Source organism: Thamnophis sirtalis, unplaced genomic scaffold (genome assembly GCF_051295495.1).
Source record: "Thamnophis sirtalis isolate CommonGarterSnake01/CBP01778 unplaced genomic scaffold, rThaSir2_p1.2 scaffold_8, whole genome shotgun sequence".
In the NCBI taxonomy this organism is placed as follows: Eukaryota; Metazoa; Chordata; class Lepidosauria; order Squamata; family Natricidae; genus Thamnophis; species Thamnophis sirtalis.
In genome coordinates this window covers 82,210,067-82,226,600 of record NW_028261388.1, presented here as the reverse complement: position 1 = coordinate 82,226,600, position 16,534 = coordinate 82,210,067, and the positions used below count along the sequence as shown (strand labels likewise).

The following is a 16,534-nucleotide window of genomic DNA, read 5'->3' as shown; positions in this document are numbered from 1 at the left end:
GCAAATGCTATTCTACCTGTGGTTAGCAGATGTGTTAATATGTACTTAATTTTCTTTGTATATTTCCCTTTGATTATTCCCAGTAGAAAGATTTCGGGTTTGTATTTTACCTGTTCTCCTGTAATTTCTTGCACCCATTTCCAAATTTTTGTCCAATATTTTTGTGTTTCCGGGCAGGTCCACCATATGTGATAATAGGTCCCTTGTACTTTTTTACACTTCCAGCAGGTCGGATTCATGTTTGGGTACATTTTAGCCAATCATGTTGGTGATAAATGCCAACGATAAAACATTTTGTATATATTTTCTTTAAGTGCTGCTGATCGTGTTAGTTTATAATTTGTGTTCCAAATTATACTATCTCATTCACCCAAGGTGATAGCTTTCTTTTTCTTTGAAAAAGACTCCCTTAGAGCCGAGGTGGCGCAGTGGTTAAATGCAGCACTGCAGGCTACTTCAGCTGACCGCAGTTCTGCAGTTCGGCTGTTCAAATCTCACCGGCTCAAGGTTGACTCAGCCTTCCATCCTTCCGAGGTGGGTAAAATGAGGACCCGGATTGTTGTTGGGGGCAATATGCTGACTCTGTAAACCGCTTAGAGAGGGCTGAAAGCCCTATGAAGTGGTATATAAGTCTAGCTGCTATTGCTATTGCTATTAATTTCCCCCAGCTCATTCAACAGTTAAAAATCATTTGGGTAGCTATTTGTAGAGAGATGGAGATCCCTTTGCGGAAATAATCAGAAACCATTTACTGAAATTAGAAGACAGAAACCTTTATTTAGCCATGAAAAAGGAGATAGGAAGAAGATCAGATTGGCCTTATCTAAGAATGAGAGAAGGTAAAGCACAATTATTATTATTTTTTTGCAAAATGCTGTTCCTATAGTCTATCTCAATAAAACATTGCTATTGTCTTCCTATGCAATTGGTCTCTTGATCTGGTCAACCTTGTAGCATTGTAAATGTTTGAGACAAAATGGAATAATACAGAAAATTGTTTTCAGTTTACACATCTAACTGAAACTAACCCATGTCATACTGAGAAACAACGAACATTTATTTGCTTGAAAAAAATGTTGGGAAGAAGATCACAAGGAAAGTCATTCTCTGGGACCAAGAAAGAATTGTCATTTCCTATTTAAGCAATATTATATAAACAGACAAACATACACTGATATTATCTTTATTAACAACTTAGACTAGTTGACATAATGCCAATTGATTCTTGAGAACAACTGTGTTATTTAGAAAAAATAATATATTCTTTTGCGTTAGCATTTTTGTGTCTCCATATATCTATTGGTTTTAAATTGTCCAACATACCAAAAAGAACTTTTGGTAGTTTCCTGTCTGTTGTCTTAAAATCTTTCTCGAAAGTTTTGCCTTCTGGGACAAATTATATCAATCCAGTAACCTATTAAACACTAATTTTCCGATGGTAAGTCCATTAATATATCCATAACTCCTTTGAAAAATGTAGCTATGTCTTCATTTGGTGCATAAATTCCTATTATCAAAGTCTTGGCCCTTTGAGTTGTAATTGGGAGTTCATGTACAAAAGAATTCTATTTCCTGTTTTAATCCCCAACCGAAATAAATTATTTACCCTAATTTTTCCAAATCAAATGTTTGATATTTTCTAATTTGTATTCCTTGAATCTTGTTTTACTAATCTTTAAAATAGTGGAAATAAAATAATTTTCTTTTTAAAGAATCATTAGCTTTATTTATATTCCACGCTAGGCATTTATCATCCATATTTATGCCAAAAATTTAGAAAAAATCAATACGTGTAGCACTTAGCATAGTGGGTTACTTCTCAGTTTCTTGTTTTATAGCTGCTCAGAGTCAAGTGGATATGCCTTTTTTATATTGTAAAGCTGAAATAATATTTCATTACAGGTGTGCATTTAATGACGTGACTTTAGATTGTGGTATCTATAGTAGCAAGTGCTTGCCTTTGTTCTCACAGAATTACATTTTCACGTATATGTTGATAGTATATAATCATCCATACATTCCTAAAGAGTGTTAAGAAACGAATGTTTATAGAATCAGAGTGTGAAAAATAGATTTTACTGATGTGCTAAATGCTTTAAATTTGATTAGCTGAAATGCCTTATTTCAAACTGTTTCAAGTTGGAAAAAGCTATTTTGTATTCCAGCTGGGCTTTTTCAGGTACTTTGAAAAGTTTTAAGCTCAAAATAATATCCAAAGTAACAAAAAGCATTAATTTCAAACTGAAATAACTGTTTAAAATGTCTGTTATCAACTGTGTTGATAACAGACATTTTAAAATGATGCATAACTATTCCTTTTGGGTAAAGCACACAGAATGATTATCAAAGCAAAAACAGATAGATAAATTATAACTAGATACAAATATTTGGGAGGAAATATATCAGCAAAAGGAAAAGAGAATCAAGTGAATAAACAAAGGATTTTCTAGTATTCCAATAAATGACTAAAAATAACCAAATATACTATAACATTTTCAAGCATTTAAAATCACCATTAAACCTTATATGGAATACCGATATCAAGAGCAACATATGACAAAGTATGAATCATCAAATAAAATAAGGAATTGTGTTAAATAAAAATAAAGTATTAACATACAAAAGAAAACAGGAAAATAGTAAAAGTCAATGAAAAAAAACATTAATAAATTATTTGCTTACAAATTATACTCTCCCATCCTATTCTAACTAATTCTAACTAACTAATTGAAATCAACATAGTAGTACATGTATTTATACTATACTACTATAATAAGCAAGCATTAGGAATTGTTTCTGATTTCTTGTTACACAGCAAGGCAAAGATTGCCATTTAGAGTAGGGAAAAGATAAACAAGCAGTTTGACAGATTTCTCTTGGTAAGATTGTCAACTAATCAATAGAATTTGAGTAATTATACAGGGTTCAGTAAAGGGTGTTAATCTACATACTACTAAAACTCTCATATCTGTTTGATACTTTAATTGGGTGAAACACTGCATCAGAATAACAGAATTGAAAGGGACCTTGGAAGTCTTCTGGTCCAACTCTGCTCAGGGAGGAAACTCTATACAGAGTTTAGGTGGCGCAGTGGTTAAATGCAGCACTGCAGGCTACTTCAGCTGACTGCAGTTCTGCAGTTCGGCTGTTCAAATCCCACCGGCTCAGGGTTGACTCAGCCTTCCATCCTTTCGAGGTGGGTAAAATGAGGACCCGGATTGTTGTTGGGGGCAATATGCTGACTCTGTAAACCGCTTAGAGAGGGCTGAAAGCCCTATGAAGCGGTATATAAGTCGAACTGCTATTGCTATTGCTATCTATACGGTTTCAGATAAATGTTATTCCATCTCTTCTTTAAAATATCCAGTGTCGGAGCACTCACAACTTCTGGAGCCAAGTCATTCCATTCTGATTAATTGTTCTAGTTGTCAGGAAATTTCTCCTTAGTTCTAGATTGGTTCTCTGTTCTGACCCCCCTCGTTCCACACCAAAGCACACTCCGAGCCAGAGATAAATTATGGCATTTAATTAACAGACAAACAGGTCCTCGGCAGCAACCCAGCACAGACAAGCTTGGGCAGGAATAAACACAAATAAGGCTTGGCAGCAATCCAGCCTGCCAAGCTTACAGTAATGTCCTCCGACATTCAATCCTGCGTTGACTTCTGCAAAGAGGGGCGTGTGCACAAGTAGCTTTTTATAGTCTGGAGAGGAGCCTAATGACCACCAGATGAGTGCAATTACCTCCTGTAATTGGGTAATTGTTCCTGACGCCTATTAGCTCTTCGATGGCGTGCATCCAGGAACAACTCACTACTGGCTTCCGGCTCACTCTCCCTTGTCTCCTCCCCACTGGCCCAAGGCTCAGGTACCTCCTGGTGGCCAACCAACCTCTCTGCACCCTGCTCGGAGTCGGAACCCTGTCCAGGGTCCTCCACATCCTCCAGAGCCGACTCATAGGGCCCCTCGCTGTCGGAGTCTGGTGGCAGCTCCAACGGCTCCTGCTGGGCCACAACAGTTCTCTCTTTGATTAATCTCCATCCATTGCTTTTTGTCTTGTCCTCAGGTGCTTTGGAGAATAGGTTGAAAACCCCCCATTATTTCTGGCAACCCCTGAGATAACGGTACACCGCTATCATGTCACACCTAGTTCTTCTTTTCATTAAACTTGATATACCCATTTCCTGCAAGCAGAAACAACATGGTTGCTTCAGTGCCACCATTGCACTGTCACCGTCAGCCATTTTTATATGATCCTCTTTCCCTGGCAGGTTCCCACAAGTCACCAAGAAAAAATTGATATCATTGCTGACCCTTCTACACTCCTTGCCACCCTTCCACTAGCGAAGTCTTTGCTTTTGGGAAGCTTGCAGGAAGAAAGTCAATGGGAAAATGGTCACAAGTGCACTCCCTTGTTCCTTCCTCCACTGCTTCTATGAAAGGAAGGGAAGGGAAAGGGAAGGGAAGGAAGGAAAGAAGGAAGGAAGAAGGGTCAGTGTATGACAGTTCATGAGTTGGCAGAGAGATGGTAACAAGGTCAGCTAATGAATTGGCATAGCAACTAAGTCAATCAATGCAGGCTGTTTGGAAACTAAAACAGTATTTGCTGTTGCAACAAGGAGACAGCAAGGAGCCTGGGCATGGCTTAGCTCTAAACTGCTGGTCTGAACTAAAACTAAAACTCTCCTCTGCCTGTGTTTACTTGTGTTTACTACCACATTGCAAAACCTGCATTTGGTATTGTATATTTACTTTGTGTTATATTATATATAAAGAGAAGTTAATGAATCCTGCTGAATCAGTTACTTATGTGTGCTTTCTGGATGTGATTACTGCAATGAACTCTAACAGAAAGGGAGGGAGGGAGGGAGGGAGAGATAGTACCTCATTGGAAAAACCTCAAAGTTCTCACATGTACAAAAAAATCACTACAACTTTCCACTTTAAAGTGTGTTCCCCTTCATTAGACTAACACTAATAATGAACTGTATGGTGCAAGAGTAATCATGGATAATAAGCCTATATTTTCAAATATATTTGAAAGCACTGTTGCAACTATTCTAAAAGAAATCTTAACGTGGAATAAAAGTCTTGCACTCAAACATACTGATTTTTTCCCCACATTTGACTCTCCCGTGAGACAGTGGTTTTAATTTTTATTATTAGAGACAGAAAAATTATCTAGGTGCAAATCAATAAATTTTCTATGCATGGCAGATATTAGAATTTTTCACTTCTGACAGTCTGTATGTCAACTATAGTGAGAAACATTTCTAACTTCATGTGAATACATATTTTTATTGCCTTAAAACTGTCGGTGGGAATCCAGATGGTAGAGGAGGTTTTTTTTTAAAATTATGACAGTTGTATTTAATTTCACATGTTATTGAGGATTGCTATAATTGAAGAAAAATAAAATTATAGAGTGCTCAGTAGTTTTCAGGATTTTGACATGTGCATAGTAATGTTATTTGCAAAAGTCTTCCTTCATTCTCTTCCCAGTGAAAATATTACCCAAAGCTTGTTTTAAATGTCAGTCTTTCAGGATTCCTACCCTTAATGCACTTCTATATTTGCGAATTTTATTTTTACTATTATGCTACAAATTGCTTTTTACAAAAGCATCTTTCCATATTTGTGGAGTTTGTTCCTGTCCTTCAGCCAGCTTGACCTTTCATCTTTGAAATATAATTTTCTCTCTCTACTTTTATCTCCTTTTTCATTTGCACCAATGCTCACATTTCAATTCTCTTTCAGCCCTCTTCCCTTTACAGGTAATCTTTGGAGTTTAATTTTTTTTTCATTTCTATGCTTCTCATGATTTTTATTTTTGTATGTGTGTGCATCTGAACTTCTTCCGGTCATCAAATAAGCCTCTCTTTTACTTTTGAGTCTGCAGTTTGGCGAAAAGCACTTTAGTCACATAAGAGTACACATTGTTTGTTATGAAGCTGATCATGTTCTTCTGACCAATTTAAACGAGAAAGCTTTGATCTCTTAACTCAAGCAAAGTCCTGTTGATAAAAGCAGATGGAATCACCCAGTCTATTTCCTTTCTCACATCACTATTGTCTTGGAGAAAATTGCAAGTCTTTCTATTGTATTTTTAAAATACAACTTTGCACATCAGACATTAGAATCCTATAGAATCCTAATATGGTCAGAAACGAACCAGGTGAATCGAACCAAAGACCAAGCTACCTAGCATACTTTTTTTTTTCGTAAGAGCTAACGAAATATTAGAAGAAATTCACAAATATATCACAAAGGCAGTTGCATCCTCCTGTTGCTTCCCTGGATGTGATCTGGAGAAGTATCCACCTTGGAAACATGTAGGAGAAGGAATGGCAGAACCTGGGGGTGGAATTAAAAGAGGGATCAGCCTAGAATCCTTATATAGCCATAAGCAGACTAAGTTCTATCCCCTCTGGAATTCTATTCGCCTTTATCTACTGTAATTCCAAACATTAGTTGAGAAGATTCCTATGCATAGGCATTTTAGCAATAAATCAATTCAACCCTGAACTGCAATAAATACAATAAACCAGTTCTACCCTGAGCTACAAATATTATGTTCTGTTAGCACCAATAAATCAATTTAATTGGCTTTTCAGAGTGGACCTGTTCTTTCACACTGACAAAACATAATTGTTTTTTCTTCTTCCTGATGTGAATAACAGAGGGGGAGCATGAGTGAGCCATTATGGATATTAGCTACTGATAACCACAACTTGTCTAATCACCTTTCACAACTTCCATCACATCCCACTATAGGCAAAAAAACAAAATTTAACCAGGGCCCATGTGGTTACATTTTGCTTCTCCTGAAATTTCCATCATTCATTGTCACTGGATGAACTGCAGGTTCTAGGAATAAACAAGAGGAATATTATTATTTTTTTACTTTCTACTTTGTTCTTATGGAGAATTTCTGAAGCTGTGTCATTCCGATATAACTTTCCTATTTATTTATTTTTTCTAAATGAAATATTCATAAAGAAGCTAATCTAGTTGAAGATGTTTTTTTTCCCTTTAGTATGCCTCTTCTCCAGACTCCCAATATTTGTACAGTTCTTATTATTCGCTCTCGAAAGGATTATTATCCAGCTTGAAGAGCTGCAGAAAAGGGCAATCAAAATGATCATGGGACTGGAGCTATTCTTTTGTGGAACAGACAATTGTATTGGGGGGGATTTATTCTATTTTATTTTCTTCTGTTTTATTGTATTATTCTGCTGAGGGAATGAGCAAGGAGAGACAGAACGAAGGGCTTATATAATGAAGTAGTGTGGAGAAAATAAGGCAAATGTGTGGTGTTTTTTTTTTTTTTAATGAAATTTTGAAAGTCCTCAAATGGACTTTTCTTTTTGCAAAACTGCTACATGCTGGATCATAGGTTGAAAAAAAATACACATGATTCCATGCTTGACAAAGACATCAATTCATTTAGATCTTTAAATGCTTCTTAATTAATGTGTATTTGAAATTCCTGGTTTCCTATATAAAAATATTTTAAGTAGTAGTTTACAGCAGCAGAGTCATACATATCGCATAATTAGAACTTATCAAACTCAACAGATGTGCCTTACGTTTTTTTTTTTTAAATGTGAGCTATGTCTGTGTATAGATTTCCTGTATTCAGTAAATGCTGCGGGCCATAAAATTTGACTTCTAAAAGTTAGGGTTTTTTTCTAAGTTTTATATTTATACCTGAATTCACCTTGATAGCATTAATATATATTAGTATGTTTTACATGTTTCAAACTTATGTCTTTGTGAAAACTTGATTTTAATTAGGGTTTTTTCTTAGCAATTTTGAGTTAGTACAGAATGAAAATTGGATTAAGGTATCTTAAATAATATCACAAAAAAGCTATTTATTCCCATGCAATTTTCCTGAATCCTTGCTTTCTATTCATTTTTAGTGTTATTATTCTAAAAAAAACCCAATGATGAACAATGTATTTTACAGTATTTTAGATTTAGAAATAGGTTGCATGCTACATCATACTGTGATTTTTATACTTCTAATAAATGTGTTTAAAATACAGCCCATTCATTGCAGAATTGTTTAATACCATGACCCGTCAAAACCGTGGTCCACTAAAGCGCGCCCGATCAAAGCGCGTACGTGACGTCATCAGCAGCGCGACAAATAAAATTAAAAATAAATTAAATTAAAATTAAAATTAAATTAAAGCAAGCCGATTCACATAAAGGTAAGGGTTAGGTTTAGGGTTAGGGTTAGGGTTAGGTTAAGGGTTAGGGTTAGGTTTAGGGTTACGTTAAGCATTAGGGTTAGGTTTAGGGTTAGGTTAAGGGTTAGCGTTAGGTTTAGCATTAGGTTAAGGGTTAGGTTTAGGGTTAGGGTTAGGCTTAGGGTTAGGTTAAGGGTTAGGCTTAGGGTTAGGTTTAGGGTTAGGTTTGGGGTGGTTAGGGTAAGGTTTAAGCGTTAATTTTAAATTTACCGCTCACAGCATGCCATTTTCGTCGCGCTGTGATGACGTCACGTACGCGCTTTCGTCAAGCAAGCTATACTCTACCGCGGATTTGTGGTGGAACCGTTTAATACTGCATCTATAAACTAGTAGAGAATGATCTGTCCCTTCATCGGAGTGTATATTTAACCAGTTATTGACTTCTTTTTTTTAAAAAATGTATTTTTTTATTTTCAAACAAACATAAACACGTAAAACATATAACATAAAAAACCTTTTCAACTATACACAGTGTGTCGATTGGTTATAAAATATTTCTCTGTCCTTTCCATAGTCATCACTTGAGCTTTATCAAAAATCACTTATTGTCAATCAAATATCTTTGTATACATTATTATTGTACTTCATTTGTTTAATTATCACTATTGTTTCTCCATTTTAAACAAGGTATTCTAAATATGTATCCATTTATATTATGATTCATTATATCATCTTCAATATATCCTATAATAAAGATTTTTTGTGTCCTATTCTAAATCATTCTATTATTTTAGCATTAATAACATTCTCTAATAATTTTCAATGCCATGTTTTTTTCCATTATTAGTATCATCAATCTAATATACATTTATACAAATTATTAGAATTGTTGAACTTCCATTAAGCATAGCTATTATTATTATTATATCCTTTTTATATGAGACATATTAAATTTGAAGTAAAATTATATTATGGCATTTCATTACATCATCCTGAAATCATCCAATGATATTGCATCTTTATATTCTATTCTATATAGAATTATTTGCCTTTTATAAAAAAGCTTTTCAACATCATCTCCATCATATCACTTACAGTTTATATAAAGTTTCATACTGTCAATCTAGTATATATAAATGCTTTATTATCATTATTGATCATTTATTTGACTATAGCTGTTATTACTTTATCTTATACATAATACTCAAAATTTAACTACATTTAACTAAATTTTATTGTAACTTTTCATTTCATCATCCCATATCCTTCCAGAAATAGTGCAGTCCAATATCTCTTGCCATTTGTAGAATCTGTATTCTCTCTCCCTTGTCTCCTCCCCACTGGTCCAAGGCTCAGGCATCTCCTAGTGGCTAACCAGCCTCTCTGCGCCCTGCTCAGAGTCGGAACCCTGTCCAGGGTCCTCCACATCCTCCAGGGCTGACTCATAGGGGCACTCACTGTCGGAGTCTGGTGGCAGCTCCAACGGCTCCTGCTGGGCCACAACCAGGGACATGCAGTCACTAGAGGCAAGGGAGGCAGGGCCTCACCAGTCTCCTCAGGGAGAGGAAACAATTTTAAATAATTTTTAAAAAATAATTAAAGCCAGGGTAGTTGCTACCAGATTTCAAGTCACAGTGGCTTGGTGTCTGCTCTCAGTATTAACTAGGAGGAGGCCAGAGAACTAGGGGCCTCTTTTGCATAAGGAATTTTTCACCTTTTAAGAGTTAAGCAAGGGTTAACAAGCAAAAAATTCCTTATGCAAATGAGGCACGTATTCTCTCGCCTCCTGTAGAGGGCATTTTTAGAGGCTTTTTAGAGTTCTCTGGGAGCAACTAGCTCAGTCTGACTCAGAGCTCTGGCCTTTCATGAGGGGAGGGCAGGGCAGGGCAGGGCAGGGCAGGGCAGGGCAGGGAGAAGCAGAGTTGAAATCATCTCTGAAACAGCTGGAAAAGGTCCGTGTGTGGGGAGGGGGGAGGAATTCAAAAAGTTTGATCGGAAGGCAGCAGGGGAAGGGGGGGTATGGCAGAGGAGCTGCTTTCAAGCCTTTGGAAAATATATCCAATCCAACTTCTGTGTTTGTGTTTGAGAGTGAGTGAGTGAGAGAGGGATCCAATTTCTCTGTGTGCGTGTGTCTGTTTGAGAGAGGGAGGGAGGGAGGGAGGGAGAGAGGGAGGAAGGAGGGGGAGGGAGAAGAAAAAGAATGAGAAAACTTATTTTGCAAGGGGGAAAAATGCTGTCGCTTTAAATCGGAACTGAGCATGCCTGGCTGTGGAATTCTGGGAGTTGAAGTCCACAAGTCTAAAAAGTGCCTCACCAGGTCTAAAGCTGACCGCACGTCACTGGCCACAACACTATAGTATGTTACTAAGAGTTACCAGGATATTCCCCAGAAGTTGAAAATGAAACATATAAGAAAAGATAAGATGTGTTCTAAGTATGCTTGTATCATCTTTGTTAACACTACTTTGGTCTTGTCCTTGCTCCTATAGATAATACAGCCAGCATCTTGACCCGAAGGAGAAGATTTAGTCGGACTATCCAGGATGTATATTACCTTCCTATTGTCATCTCTGATGGAGGGGTCCCATCTCTCAGCAGTAGTGCCACTCTCGTCATACGGGTATGCGCATGCGAAAGAGATGGTCGTGTGAGGACCTGCCATGCAGAAGCTTTCCTCTCCTCCGCAGGATTGAGTACAGGAGCATTAATTGCCATCCTGCTATGTGTTGTTATTCTCCTGGGTAAGTTCCCCAATTAGTTTCCTTTCTGGAACCTTCACATAATCCCAACAGCATTGTGAGTTGCTGTACTGAACTAGGAACTGCAAGAACCAGTGTGATGCAGTGATTAAGGTCCTGGATTAGGAGTAGGGAGACCCAGAGTCTAATCCTACCCCAGGCATGGAAATCTTGGGCCAGTCACTCTCTCTCAACCCTTTTCAGCATCAGACTCTGCAACAAGTCAACTGATGAGCAAAATCCTTCCTTAACAGGTTCCATAAAACACTTAGGTCAACGTGGTGCAAAAATGAAGTAAATCAGCAACCATATGAGGCAAATGCTAAGAAAAATAACAACTGAACTAGGAATTAGTTTCCTTTCTGGAACCTTCAAATCAGTGGTGGGTTTCAAAAATTGTTCGAACCTACTCTGTGGGTGTGGCCTCCTTTGTGGGAGTGGCATGCTGCCCATGTGACCGGATAAGAAGATGCCGACGACACTTGTCAGAACTACCTTAAATTACCTTACACACAGCGCTGGCATGCATAAGAATATGATGTAAACTTGTTTTTTAAAAGGCATCTTTGGTTTGTGTTAAAACAACTTCAACACACACAATGTTCCGATTGCACCACATACGCAGTAGTCATCCTTACCTTTCACAGAGGCACTGAGTTTTATAAATATGAGCATGAGAGTATAGAATAATCATATCCAAGGACCAGTAGTGGGTTTCAAAAATTTTTGGAACCTCTTCTGTAGGTGTGGCCTGCTTTCCGGGTCCACTGGTGGAACCTCTTCTAAGCGGTTCGGTAGATTTGATGAACCGGTTCTACCGAATAGGTGCGAACTGGTAGGAACCCACCTCTGATTGACATAATCCCAACAGCATTGTGAGTTCCAGTACTGAACCAGGAACTGATAAACAGTAGCTAGAAATCCAGGATTCTGGCTTAACAATGAATAATTCCAAGCTTGAACTGAATTGATGGGACAGGGAAATCTTTAAAGCAAATAGCTGAGCTTCTGGCATCCAGCGGAATTAATTTTGCAAAGGTCGGTAAGTAATTAGCATTATCGATCTACCAGGTAAGATTTCAGGAAACCACCAACTCAGGTTTCAGGCTAATACACTGAGGGGAAAAGAAAAAAAAGATAGTCTTTTTGAAATGGATCCCTTTGCCAGGGGAAAGAAAGGGAGACTAAGAAAGCCATTTGCTAATTATCTCTCTGTGGGATGAGCTGATAACAGACAAAGGCTCATCAAGAGGAGCAAGGGGACAGATGAAGCAAGAAGATTATTTCATTAGTTAAATGTCCTTGGAAATGCTTTTCCTCGGAACACTTTATGAGTTTACATACTTACACTCTTTGAATACTATCCATTAGCTAATATTCTCAATTGGTTGAATTTCACACTATCGGGTCCATTCATCCATTCACCCAAATTCACTCGGTTGAGAATATATATGTATATAATGACTATATACCCCCCTTTCTTAATTGCATACAATTAAGTCAATAAATCTAAAGTTCATCCTCAGCTGCCAGGCCTCAGAATTTTAGCCCCCATATTGGCTAAATTGTCTTTATGTCGGTAATTGTTTGTCCCCCCCCCCTTTTTGAACTGTGAGCCACCCTGAGTCCCCCCAGGGAAAAGGGCAGAATACAAATAAAGGGAAAATGAAATGAAAATGTTATGCTTGAGAGTTATTGTTCCAATACATTAAGAACATTGTTTCTCTTCTACGCAGATGTCTTAAATTCTAGTACTGTGTTTGGACATTTCTGATTAAAAAAATACATAGGTGTTTTTCATAGTCTCCTGTGATACTTGAAATCCTTTTCTCCTACGATGCCCAATATGGGTGCTAACGTGGGAGTTTGGAATCAAGAGTCCCTATAAAATCTAAAGAACTGTTTCTCAATCTTAGCTACATTAATAGCAATAGCAATAGCAGTTAGACTTATATACCGCTTCATAGGGCTTTCAGCCCGCTCTAAGCGGTTTACAGAGTCAGCATATCGCCCCCACAGTCAGGGTCCTCATTTCACCCACCTCGGAAGGATGGAAGGCTGAGTCAACCTTGAGCCGGTGAGATTAGAACCGCTGAACTGCAGATAACAGTCAGCTGAAGTGGCCTGCAGTACTGCACCCTAACCACTGCGCCACCTCGGCTCATTAAGATGTGCAGACTGGGGAATTCTGGGAATTGAAGTCCACACATCTTAAAATGGCTAAAGTGAGAAGCATTGGTCTGAGGGGCCTTGCTTTCCAGTTTTGGGATTTGAGGATACTCATATGACCCTTGACTAATAATCTTTTACTCAATGTTTAAGGTTGTGAGGATGCTGCTTTTCCATAACGTGAACTGTTATCAAGCAATTAAGGCAAAACTCACATATTATTAGGGTGATTAGAGGCATATGGTATAAATATGCTTGTGTGGACATGCCGATATCACATATAGATGCAAATATTCTCTGTTACAAGCAATTTTTCAACAAAATGCAAGCATAAATCTATGAGTTCATTTTTCCTGTCAGCCACAAACTTTCATTTCTAGCAATGAAATAATTTTAGTACGCTCATAAATCAAGGCATTTCTACATTGGTTGAAGTGGATTATTTAATCAGTAGGATGTGAGGTTGTTTTGTTGTTACATCTTTGGGTCTTGTACTACTATAATCAGAGGTGGGTTCCTACCAGTTCGCACCTATTCGGTAGAACCGGTTCGTCAAATCTACCGAACCGGTTAGAAGAGGTTCCACCAGTGGACCCGGAAAGCAGGCCACACCTACAGAAGAGGTTCCAAACTTTTTTGAAACCCACCACTGGTCCTTGAATATGATTATTCTACACTATCATGCTCATATTTATAAAACTCATAAGTGCCTCTGTGAAAGGTAAGGATGACTACTGCGTTTGTGGTGCAATCAGAACATTGCGTGTGTTGAAGTTGTTTTAACGCAAACCAAAGATGCCTTTTAAAAAACAAGTTTACATCATATTCTTATGCAGGCCAGTGCTGTGTGTGAGGTAATTTAAGGTGGTTCTGACAAGTGTCGTTGGCATCTTCATATCCGGTCACATGGGTGGCAAGCCACTCCCATCCGGTCACATGGGTGGCAAGCCACTCCCACAAAGGAGGCCACACCCACAGAGTAGGTTCGAACAATTTTTGAAACCCACGACTGACTATAATAGATCAGTAAAAGGAAGTTATTACATTTTTTTTCCTTCAGAAATATTATAGCATCTTATCTTTCCTGTATTTATTATTGTGGCTCAAATAGCCCAACTCCAGCCCAGAAAATGAATATCTAATTCCAGAACATACTTGGCTATTTTGTGATCATATTAACTGATATTATTATTTTATCTTAGAGTTATAATTATCTCAAAGAGCAAGTTAACGTTAATGTACTAGTAAGGCACAGATTAATTTCAGCCTAGTTAATGGATAAAATAATAGATAACACTTCCAAAAAAAAAAGAAAACAGTTAAAATGAATATAACATTAGAGAACTCTGCCAAAATGCAGCTAATCGGTCAACTAGAATGAGTTACCCTTTGGCAGCCCTACTAATACCCTATTCTGATTTTTTCTCATCAGCAATAGTGGTCCTATTCATCACATTGAAACGTAGCAAAAAGGAGCCGCTGGTCATTTCAGAGGAGGATGTCCGGGAAAATGTGGTCACTTACGATGATGAAGGTGGAGGTGAGGAGGATACTGAAGCTTTTGACATTAGCGCTCTGCGGAACCCATCGGCTGCTGAAGAATTGAAATTCCGGAGGGATGTTCGGCCTGAGGTGAAGCCCGCAAGCAAGCATCCCACTTCATCTCACCTTGACAACATAGATGTTCATGAATTTATTAAGCAAAGACTGTCCGAAGCAGACCTTGATCTGAGCGTGCCCCCATATGATTCTCTACAGACATACGCGTATGAAGGCCAACGGTCAGAAGCCGGATCTATCAGCTCTTTGGATTCAGTTGCCACACATTCTGACCAGGATTATAATTATCTTGGTGACTGGGGGCCAGAGTTCAAGAAACTAGCTGAACTTTATGGAGAAATAGAATCCGAAAGAACAACTTAATTATCTTGATCATCCCCCAGACATGGAACATTTTAGATCTCCGAGCAACTTGGAAGACAACAATGGCTGAATATCAATATCCTCAAGATGTACACAGTTACTGTAGAAACAAGTGCCCTTTTCTCATTTGAAACGGGGTTCTTCAATTGAAGAAAGTCAAATTTTGAGGAAAAAAGTACCCTTCCATCGCCAAGAAAAGTTTGTCCCTTTGTGTATATTTTTCATTGCTCAATAAAGTCCGTGGTGCAGTAATAGTAACAATATTTTAAGTAAGCCAAGCAATGCCAACACGCTTACAATTTCCTCAAAGTATATCAAAATTGCAACGAGTCTACAGAGGGTTTACTTACAGGAAGACCTAATTCTATTTGGTTGGTTGTGGCATTACATAATTCTGTTTGTAAGCTTAGAAGCTATTGGGTAATTTGATGGGGGCAGAGTAATTTTCTCCTGTTTTATTCAATCCAACGTGTTTTATTTCTTTCATAAGGGGACACTAGAATTAGTGACAGATAACATTCAAGGTTAATAACATTTAGCTGATGATTTTATTTTATTTTTTTAAAAAAACTACTGTTAGTGAATTCCACATTGCTGCAAACCACTTCCAATCTTTCTATGCTGGAAAGGTAATGAAGCAACCATTAAATTGCTACTTATTTAAACTTATAATCTTCCCCCCTCTTAAACATTTCTGACTGATGACATGCTTCCATTCTGTAGTTATTTTGCCTTTTTAAAAAGCCAGATATATATATTTTTTTCCTTTCACTTAAGGGAAGAGCATATAGTTTCCTTCTGCAGTGGAAATGAATAGAATACCTTTTGTTTACAGAAAATGTATTACCTGTTAAGCTATGCAATGGCTTATATTGTCTTATTTTTATTTGGATTGGCAAATATACAGATGAGAGATCTCCCATCAATTATATCCCGATGTAAGTAAACATGATTTGATATAATGGGATTTCCATATATTTTCACATAGGGAACAGAGGAAATTTTCTCAAATTGGTCTTTTCAGGATGCTATAGTTTTTAATTCAAGTCGACCTAGACAGGGTACGGTGGATGGGATTTTACTCTGAAAAATGTAAAGTGGGGAAGGCTGGTATACTTTATTATCTAAACATCTCAGGTGGAATTACCATAAATGACCTGAAAGCACATGTTGTATTTTATTGCTAAGTTAATCAACTCAATATGATGCACCAATGTGGTAGCAACAATATAAGACATTCACGTTATGTTGTTGCAAAGTGGACCTATAAAAGCACATCTAAACAATATATGGAATCATCACATATTTGCTGAAATGGCAAATAACTACCTTTATATTGAATCATCTTAATCAGATGCTTGGAGATGGGAATAACAAAGAAGACAGTGTTGAATGTGACAGATTTTCTTTATCTACTACTTCCTGTTTAATAGAGTGTATTGTCCCACTTCTACTATATCCTATTCAGATTCAATCTAATCCACTTAACTTTTCCATATAGAAAAG

At 37.4% G+C, this 16,534-nt stretch overlaps 1 protein-coding gene across 2 annotated transcripts in view; it reads left to right on the top strand.

Moving 5' to 3' along the window:
* The window catches only part of CDH18 (cadherin 18), a 315,976-nt gene extending 300,394 nt beyond the window's left edge, over positions 1-15,582 (top strand). For both annotated transcript variants that reach the window (XM_087721989.1, XM_087721990.1), the window contains exons 11-12: positions 10,688-10,939; positions 14,538-15,582. In XM_087721989.1, coding sequence (XP_087578115.1) covers positions 10,688-10,939; positions 14,538-15,028 — 743 coding nt within the window. In that variant the 3' untranslated portion in view covers positions 15,029-15,582. The remainder of the gene's footprint in view (positions 1-10,687; positions 10,940-14,537) is intronic.
* Positions 15,583-16,534: the final 952 nt, after the last annotated feature.